Source organism: Clavelina lepadiformis, chromosome 6 (genome assembly GCF_947623445.1).
Source record: "Clavelina lepadiformis chromosome 6, kaClaLepa1.1, whole genome shotgun sequence".
In the NCBI taxonomy this organism is placed as follows: Eukaryota; Metazoa; Chordata; class Ascidiacea; order Aplousobranchia; family Clavelinidae; genus Clavelina; species Clavelina lepadiformis.
Window position 1 is genome coordinate 14,161,261 of NC_135245.1, and position 10,703 is coordinate 14,171,963.

General features: G+C 35.1%; 1 protein-coding gene across 1 annotated transcript; it reads right to left on the reverse strand.

Annotated features, from left to right (window-relative positions):
* LOC143461623 (coiled-coil domain-containing protein 6-like) lies at positions 1–2,378 on the reverse strand. The gene has a single exon (XM_076959399.1). It carries the CDS (start codon positions 2,300–2,302, stop codon positions 1,007–1,009), a length of 1,296 nt encoding a protein of 431 aa, XP_076815514.1. The 5' UTR covers positions 2,303–2,378; the 3' UTR covers positions 1–1,006.
* Between the last annotated feature and the right edge of the window lie 8,325 nt (positions 2,379–10,703).

Here is a 10,703-nt window from a genome sequence, read left to right on the forward strand (position 1 = left end):
TTTCTGCATTGGCAATATAACAACACATGGTCACACAAACTTCCTTTGTTTAATGGTAAACAAAATATTTATATGCTAAATGTATGCTACATCAAAGTCAATAAGCTTGGTGAAACAGTTTCTACAAAAACAAATTTGTACACACTTCAGGATTTAGATATAATTAACAAAAGTCCTGACAACAAAAATCCAGCAAACATTGTTCAACAATCAGTGAAGACAAAAATTAAAAACAGTTATACATACATAAAGACAAAACCAACATATTTTAACAGGCAATTTATATTTTATTTAACTTCAAAAAAAATACTTATGGACTACAAGACGATAACAATTACGATACTTTAGGATTTTTATGTAGCATTAACTACAGTGAAAACAATATCCGGTAACTTAATCAAAGTCATGTATTGTATCTGTGTACCGGTATGTATTTTCATATATCTTGGAAATTCCTATACTTGGAATTTCTTGAACACACATACTGAATTAGCATATATATAGATCTAATGCATATAAATTTTTTTTATGTTTCAAACATTGGTTTTGCCAAGCAACAAAATTCAAGAAGATGATTATAAAATATAACAACGTTACCAACAATTCTTGATCATCTAGTGTACAACTGTCAGCACTCGGCAAATTACCTTGTACAATAATTAACTGATTCTAATCAATAAGTTAAATTAACACAAGGACTCATACCTGGTGCTTTAGCCCAACTAAAACATTCAAACCCAGTACGATTTCCTGCAAGGTGCTGAATATAGCACAAAGCAACAATGAACATATTATGTCACAACAAATAAGGTTGCATACAACAAGATCTAACAAAGAAAAATAGGGCAACTTCTAACACAGAGTATGAATAAGCCAGTTGAACTGAAAACTATAACCCATGCTAAAATAAAAACCCTTAGTACAAGTTATATACTTGCTAACATTATATAACATACACATGAGGAACCTAAACGCCTGATTGTTCAAAGACATTTTGGATACAAAGTTATGCATCAAGCATTGGTTTTGCTCGAGAGTTAGGTGATGGTGGAGGAGAAGGTTTTACAAATCCAGAAGAATCCTGCACCATTGGCTGAGCCCATTGTGCAGAAGTGGTGTTGAGTGGACGAGATGTGCTTGGACTAGTAGACAATAAAGCCCCTCCTGGAATAGTACTTGATGCCGCAGGATAAACTACAACATTACTTCTGTTGAGAGGCCCATGTGAAGGTGGAGTAAATGCAGTGGAAATGTTGGTGCTACCTCCAGCATGAGGAGAAATTGGTCTAGCAGTGACCATAGCATATGGAATAGGGCTAGAAATTGCACGAGGCCTTATACTGGGACCAAGCGAAGAAGAGGGGCCTAAAGAATCATGGTTATGTCGGCTTTCATCATCCATTTCAAGACTTGATTCAGATTCTGAAAGTTGGCGTGATAAAGCCTCTCTTCGTTCTGTTTCAGCAAGTAACTGTCGATGTAAACGTGCATTTTCTTCTCTTAAGCTTCGTTCTTCACTCATGAATAAGTTCATTTTTGAATTTTTTTCATTTTGCATAGATTTAAGTTGCCTGCGAAGATATTCTACTTCCTTTTTCAAATATTTTACATGTGCTGTTAGGTTATCATTTTGGCCACCATCATATGACATAGATTGCCTTGGTGAAGGAGGTGCACTGACTGGTTGGTTCAGCTTTTCTTGTAAAAGTCTTTTCTCCGTTTCCAACTTGTCCATTTTCTTCCAAAGTCTATTAACCAAACCCTCCTGTTCTTTTTCAAGTGTATTTTCCAAATCAATCTTTTCTCTTCTAAGTTCTTCCAGTTTATAATGCTTGTCATGTGTTTCACGCTTTAACTTTTCTATTTTTCTCATTAATGTGTTCACCTGTTTTTCTTGTTCTTTTTCCAAAGTTTGTTCCAATTCAACTTTTTCTTGACGTAGTTGATTTAGTTGTCTTTGTAGTTCGTTGGTCAAGAATTCCTCCTCTGTTTCATACTTGTTTACTAAAGTTTCCTTTTCCTTTTTAAGTTCTTGTATCTTTTTCATTAAAGTATTGGAAATGAATTCTTCTTCTTGTTCTGCTTTTGCTTGTATATTAACACTTGCTTGTCGAAGTTCTTTATTTTCGGCTTGCAAAGCATTGCAACGCAGTTTGTATGTTTCAAGTTCCATCTTCAAAACACGATTCTCTTGTTGCAGAGAAGCCACACGGACAGCAAGCTCATCCCGTTTTATGCTAACTGCAGCTATGGTTGATGATTTGGCAGCAAATCCATCAGTATCAGACTCAGATTCAGACATTTTAAGAACTATTTACCTACTGTTACTGTATACTTTCCCATTATCAAGTCAATTAATCTAAGATATAAATTTGAAAGTTTTATTTAGTAACTGAAAAGCACATATTGTTCGTCCTATGCTTTATGCATAAATGCGAAAAATGGCGACTTTAGAGAAAAGCGTAAAATTAAATTTTTCACAAACAAGAATATTTGCAAAATATGTTACAACCTAATTATAATAAACTTTGCTAAAATTAGGAATTCAGATTAAGTATTTTCGTTTAAAAAATTACCGATCATAATAAACATCATTCTCAAAAAAACTTCAGTATTTCTGCACGCTATTTTGCATGGCTGCTATTACTAATTCCTAGCAATTCCAGGAATATAGTAAAAAGATCGGAGTTCAAGTTTTGTTACTTTCCAACTGCTTAGCATGGATGTTGGGGGTTTGTGACGGTAACAGATGACTGACAACGGAAATTCAAAATCAATTTTTTCTTTAAAACATTAGGAAAACATTCATAACAAACAGCCCAGAAATAAGCAAACATCCTAAGAAAAGGATTGCATGTTGAGTAGACCCACTAAAGTTTTCCAGGCAAGTGAGTTTGTTGCTCACATCAGTTAACTTAATTTCTGCATTCCACAAACTGGAGAGAATGGTATGGTATGGTATAGTTGCAAAACAAGTGTTTATCACTAAGAAGTTACTTGTTGACATCATGAAATATAATAAGTTCATTATTATAAACTTATACCATATCATACTTTAGTCCTAATACAAAATCAATCAAGCACATTGGCGCCAGCTTAGGAAAAAACCGGGTGCGCTGTGTGACGTCACGGTAAGTCATAATGACACTTAACTCACCACAAACAAAACTTAAACATAAGTATGCATTTTTGTTTGGAAAATATTTATGCATTTATCGTTCAATTGTTGAGGACTGAAAAATTTTCGTACAGGCACCCAACACAATAATCATAAATATTTTCAAGAACATACCAAGTGTACACACTCCACAAAGAATAAGTTTAACTACCGCTTTCACAAAAGGAAATCATTTCTCTGTTAATCCTGATACAACTGTGCACAAAGTAATATATTTTATTACTTTCAAACTTAAATACCTTGCTAAATATGACAAAGAAATAAACAACAGAGAAATTTTCACTTTAAATTGCTGTGCGCAGAAAACATAATGCTTGCCCAAAGAGATGACAAAGAAAAAATGAGCTTGAGAACAGAAAATGGTGAATGGGACAAACTCACACCTCACACCGAATGCGTTGAAAATTGTAGGGTTGTAAATAAGGATAAGCGGTATATTGTAAATTGGGCCTGACATGTCAAATGCTTGTAGATGCAACTACATTATATTATTTCACGGCAGAATTTAGGGTTCATTGACGAATAAAAAACTTTTTGTATTAGAAAATTTGCCAAAAATATGGGTTTTTTTATGCTTACTCGTAAAGGCACATTCACACAATTTTTCAGATAAAAGTATATACTTAACACCAAAAAAGATCGCAAATTTTCTCTACCTAAAAAGACCACTGCTGTCGATTTTTATTGCGTATCTGTTTGCGGCTATATAAAACCACTATTAATAGCAAAAATGTATTAACTTATCAACAATCGGTTGTAATTAATTTCACAACACTTCCTGGCAGACCCCATTATGACATAAGAAAGCAAACTTTTGAGACAAAGGGAGCAAAACAGTAATCTTCTATCTCACTTGCATTATTTTGATAATGTCTGGTTGTCTGGCACAGGGAAAGACTGTAAGAAATGCATGCAGAGGTGAATCTTTTTTGGTATATTGCTTCAATGACCTCGTTCTGGAAATTGGATCCCTTTAATTTCTTTGTTTCCTGTCACCACTAGCAAAATTAGAAAAACTCATAGGGTGACCAAGATTCAATTTTAACAAATAAGGCGGTAACAAAGAAAATTGTAAAGCGGTCAAAAGCACTTCTAACTTAGTACAGTACTCGTGATCACACATGTCCTTGACAAGCATTAATTTGCTAGCAAAGTAAGACGTTTAAACACACTCCAAATTCAAGACCATTTGGCATGTCTATTGCAATGAATACAGGCTGCTTTTATATTGTTTCCAAAATTTGAGTCTTCAAACATATCTCTGACGCGGTCACTAGATTGAGAAATTATAATTTAAACAGTGAAGTTGAGCATGGGATAGCTAATGTTTTAAATTTTTGATCAGGAGTTATCAGCCTAATCTGTTGGATTATTCAGATCTACTAAATTGCTGATAAACTTGAATCCAGAATTTTACATGGTCAAGTTTCGTTTATTTATTTGGGAGCACAGTTAAACATGTGAAGAGTAAACCGGGTTAACTGTTAGAATATATAAACATAGTGACTATTTCACCGATGTCCATTTACTGAAGTTGAAAAATCAAATTTACTGTGACGAACAGTTTACCACTGATAGGTTTATACTCTCGTTTTGGATGAGGGAATTCCAATTAGTATGCCATTTTAAGTTGAAAATTAACATTTATTTCAATTCGCAGCCTAGCTTAGTAATTTAATCATGAGAGATTAAGTTGGGGTGATTTGCTATAAATTAATTTAGAGTAAATTTAGGATAAATTAGCTTACATTTTAATTCACCAAATAGCCTAATTGCGATTTAACACATTCTTATTTTCCTACTCTCGTAAACGGTGACTGGTAAAATAAATGTCTACTGCACACGCAGCTGGTTGCCAAAGTAGGAAAATATCATTTCTGTAACAGACTTTTATTAGCAAAATTTGCAACTTTCTTTATGCTTTGCACAATACAAGCAATTATGGGGTGTATAGTATACAAGTGCACAACCAGATGACGTTACAATTTGAGTAGCTGGGATCTAGTATACAAAGGCATCCTGTGGTTGTGCACTTGTAGGCCTATACTAAACTAGACCACAATTTTGAGGCATGCTGCACCGGTGCACACGGAGGTGTAAAAACAAACAATGATGGTGGTCCATTCTCCAAGTTTGAAAGCAAATTTATTTCTTGTTCTAAGAGAAATCGGTAGTGAAAATGCTGGTTGTCGCTTTTTTGATGAACCTTGAAAGTTTGATTTGGAGTTTGCTAGTTTACCACAGCGATTTGGAACAAGGAGCCGATCACATCAAAAAGATGTCGTAACGTCAAATCACACCTAAAAGATGTGCTCAGTCTGGTCTTAACGTTATGGTCAATACACTGTCTTGTCACTGTCATACACTGTCATACACTGTCAATACAATGCCGTCTTTCACTAGATAAAAGAAATCCCAAAGAACAGCTTGCCAGTGTTGAAAACAAAAGAAAGTGTTTTTCTTAGATCTGCATTTTCGATCCCAAAACAGGTTTAGCCTAGCAACTTATAGAACTTTTGTGCACTCAATTTTCAATAGATTTAAAGACTGAATAATTCAAACTGTGTACATTACCGTGTAATTGCAAAATTAAGTGCTCAACTGCTCACTTCCATTGGCTCTGAGCTTTTATGCGCACCACACTTGTCATATCAGTTGTTTGGTGCACCCAAGATCTTGCTGAAAACGGGCATACTCAGCATTCCGGCCTTCCAGAATAGAGACCGGGTATACCGGCGCAATTCTTTCCATCAATGAACTAAGTTGCCCAGACTGCAGAGTTTGGCATCTTCGTCATAATTAAGCGATGTTTTTTGTTAAATCAGTTTTAGAACTATTCGTTATCTTGAACGCAGTTATATTTTGGTAAACGTTTGAGGGAAACGCCAAAATTGAACAACTATGACTGCGCGTGGTGACAACAATATTCTGTTGAATTAGTCAGTATCGTGCTCCCAACTTGTCATAATAAACCATTAGAAAAGTGGTTCTCAACCGGGGTACCGCGGCACCGTAAGGTGCCATTTACATTTTTCAAGGGTGTCGCAAGTTATTGCGGACTAATCACTAGCCCAGGAAACGGTTGCAAAAATTATTTTTATTTAATGCAGAAACTTTTTGGTGTGACTGTGGGTGCTACCAAATCTTTTGGTTGTTTGCAGGGTGCCGTAAGTCAAAAAAGGTTGAGAACCACTTACCACTATCTAATTTAGATAGTGTTCATAATCACATAAATTATCTTGTTTTGTGAACTTTGATTGTTTTTTAAAGTTTCCTTGAAAAAAATAGAGCTTTTAACGCAGAAATAGTCTGAATCTGAGCCATAACAAAAAACTGGCCTCAAGGCATGTGTCTCGGATACCTAGCGGTACTGGTGGCATGTATCTTGTGTTTTAGGCTGCCAAAGTATGACGTAATCCGGCAATTGACTGGAGGTTACGTTCACAAGCTGAATCGAGTGAGCAAGCATTGATGAGCAAGCATTGATTGATTTTGTTTTCCATGGTACCTCTTTTGCATTGCAGATATACATTGGTGAAATCGCTCACCATGCTAATCACTGACATCTCCACAGTTTGGTAGAAAAAATCCAGGTGCGAGTCCAAAAAGTGTATCTTCAGTGACATATTGCACTCCATGCATCTGTATGCTTTAATGAGATTTACACCAATTCCGTGTAGTTGTCAGCTCTTTTGTTCCCCAAGAATTTTGTGGCCAGCAACTTAAACGCTTCCCATGCAATTTTCTCTTTGTCAAATAACACTTGATCAAATTTACCGTCTTCGAAGATGATGATTCTGCCAGAAGATTCCATTGCTGTAGTCTAGAGCTGAAGTCTAAATTTCTGATTTAACTTTTGGTAGTTCCAAATCCCGGATAAGATAGTGCAATTTCTTTTGAGTTATAAGGTGTGGTTCTTTGGAAGATAGTGTTTCAACGTAACGTGAATTCTTTAGGTACCTCAGGAACAGGAAGTAATTCTCCATGCGGTACGGGACGAATTGCTGATGGAATATTTGTGTATTGAATACTTTGCTTCTTCTTTCTCGACAAACCTTTACAAACCGGGGGGTGGGGGGTCGTGCAAAAGTAGCAATCGCTAATGTGGTCAGTAGGTTCTCTCAAAACCATTGGAACAGCAAAGGGCATACATTTTCTTTTTCCGTTTAGCCATTGCCAAAGATTTGCACCACAGGAGTTACAGCATATGTTAGGGGCCCAACTCTTGTCCTGATCACCAACTTTATATCCAAAATACAAGTTGAATACAAGGTTTGTTTTCCTGACCACAGCCGTTATACTTCGCTTTTGTGAAGAAAAAGTTATTTCACCACAAATCTAGTAGAAATTGTCTGCATTTTTTATGCATTTACGTGGCATCTGCAGAAAGAGCAGTTCAGACTACACACATGAAGCAAGCAAACAACCCAACTCAAACATACGTCAAAATCAAAAATAATATGAATAGAAACGTCATCTACCTTCAAACAAATATATTAAGTGCCCAACTCTATCTGGCAGATGCAAACTACAACAGATAAACGCACACTTCTTTCCGCGTTAGCAAGTAAAGCAAATTTTGGCATGGTGCCATATCTCAAAAACTAGAGCTAATCAACAAATTTAAAGTTGATATTTGAGATCAGTGACCCCAAATTAGCCAAGATTGACCTCATTCGTTTCAGAAGCAAATTGGCTGTTGACCAGTGTAATCAGCAAATGAAGAATGAAATATATTTTACAGATCATTATGAACCAAGTGAGGTCAAAACCAATTGTTACAAGAGTAGATCAACTCTATTTTGGAACAAATAATTGTTGTTTAGTCATGCAGTATTACATTGTAACGCAGAAAATCAAGGTATTGATAACATTTAAAATGGAGTAACAATACTTCTACTTAAGTAGTTTATGTGGTTGCGTTGACCATCACTGAATTTAAATGTTACACTTTCTAAATAGTGCCTTTTTACTGAAAAATCCCTTCAAAATTTTCGGAAACAATTGTATAAGTCTAAAATGTCAGCGCAAAAGTCTTGGTTCTATACAAAGATTTTCCAAACTTAGTGGCGTCCATTCAGCCAACTTGGCATAATTGGCTCCCGTGAGATGCATGCAGTCTTTGATCAGGGACATATATGCATGATATGTTTTCAAATATAAATCTCCACGGTCATTTAGATCTGAAAAGAAGTCCTTCATTGTAGCAGCTTCTTTGATTGTGTTCTTTCGATATTTCTATGGACATTTTATATCAATATAATTAATGCTTCCATTGGAAAGAATACTGACTGTACCATCAAGTGAACACGTAAAAACGCCATTACATGACAAGTACAAGCATGATGCTTGCACTTAAACTTTATTAACGGCATCTTACTCTCTGATGGCGATCTTTTGATAAACCTTCTCTCATTCTACGGCCTGCATGATGCACAAAAACATGCATAAATCAGAGATAGAAAAGCTTGAGACACATTTTTGGATAGACTTGACTTGTGTATTAGTGCTTGAAAAACTCGACTTGTCTCGTGATACTCAGGCTTGGTTAGAGAAAAATTATTCAAACTTTTTGGGCTGACACGCTACTTCACAACAACCAGGTCAAATTGTTCTACTAACAAAGACTAAATGCATGTACGAGCTTCAGCTATACTGAGTTTGTGTTGGTTTGTGCACTGAACAAGAAACTTATTTATATGTATTACGGTGGTAAATTTTACTTACCAGATTTTCTGTTTGACCACGATTTGCTTTTTATAATCTTAACTTGTCCACATTACAAATTCGGACTTGTTTCCAAAACAGTAGGTGAATGTATTTTATCGATGATGCACTTTCTTTAATTACCTTCTCTAAAACCGATGAGACTACAGACTACCGAAGTGGTTCCAAACAAACATAGGCCTACACTGTTACACACATTAACAAGTAAATGTTGATATCCTCATGTTTATTAATTCACTCAAAGAACTGCCGACAAGTTATAAAGAGTTTTCCAATTTTGTGACAAGGATGCTTTTGTCATTACAAAACTCTACAATCATGAATATATTTTCAGGATCCATTAAAACTAGCCTCAATTTGATTAAATTGATTCTCTATAAAACGTATAGTAGACAATCATAGACATAGTTAAAGCACTAGCCGACTAGCGTAACTGAAACTAAAGTAGTCTAAAAAAGCAAAATAAAATTTCTAGGTAAAGTTAGATAAGATTTAACATATTATACATATAATAATAATTATTATTAATAATTGAAATTTGAAAATTGCGTTTATTTGACGTTATTTTGTGTGTATATCTGTAATCAAGACATTATCATATCACTAAGTCAACTAGCCTATGTATAGACCAGGCATATAGCCACCCACAGTTTTGTGACGGTTACGTCATGAGTTATGGGTTGTTTTATAAATGCTGAAATTTTATTTTGGGATCTTGTGATACAATTGCTGACAAACTTAAATTCTCGTTAAAGACGTACAGATAAATTACGCAACCTTGAGCTGATGTGACAGCTATATATACTGATGTAATGTTTGCAATTTCTCTTTCGCTTTCACTTGTTGTTTACTACTGCGCAATGTAACTGCAGTAAGCTTTGGTCAAAGGTGTAAGCCTTTGTCTCTGAGAATAAATAAAAATGGGAACTTTATCATTGAGTAATATGTATAGACAGAATTAAGCAACCAACAGCGATAATCACACCGTTTGAGGAATGGGAACTCATGCAATCGTAGCAGAAGTAAAAAAAGTTATCAATCTTCAATTGTACCTCGCTTATATTGTAACAACCGCCAGTGCAGTAGGCAAAGATGGTTGTTATGTAATACTTCACACATGTAATATTGTAACCAAACTTTTTGTCAGCCATGAAACTTCCCGCTTTACAGCTAGTCAAGTAGCTCTTTTTGCTTTACAACTTTTAATAGCATTTCTTAGTTAAAAACAACCACATTTCCACTGCAATGGCCAAACGTAGACTGCCCCAACACTTCCCAGCCGAGCGCAACACCACACCAACACAGATTCCACCGTTGTCACACAATCAGAAAATAAACGCGGGTCGCTAAATATCAATTAGGCCCTAAAAAATTTCTAAAGAGTCTACGTCCAATAAAGCAAATTGAGCATTGCAGTTGGTGATACAGAATTGTTCACTTATTGATCGAGTTGTAAAAGCAAAATAAGCGTTCCAAAATAGATGTTGAAAGGAAATACATTACAAAAATCATTCCAAAGTAAGTGCGGTTACGGTCCCTACTCAATACAATCTTCGTTTATGAGAAAAATTAAACTTTTTTGTTAAAATAAGTGGTCAAATAAGCATTAAAATTTCTTTGATGCCACTAAGCTTGGTGTATAGCCTACTAGATTATATTGTTGGTTTTTTCTAACTATTCTAGGGCAAATCTATTTCTAAATGACAAAATCTTAAAACATGTTCATATACTTTCCTAAATATTATTTCATGTTAACTACATAGTTTTACTTGCTAATGTAATATTTCAGAGGGTATTG

Coding starts and splice junctions, on each gene's coding strand:
- LOC143461623 (XM_076959399.1), bottom strand. CDS start 2,302: ATGTCTGAATCTGAGTCTGATACTGATGGATTTGCTGCCAAATCATCA.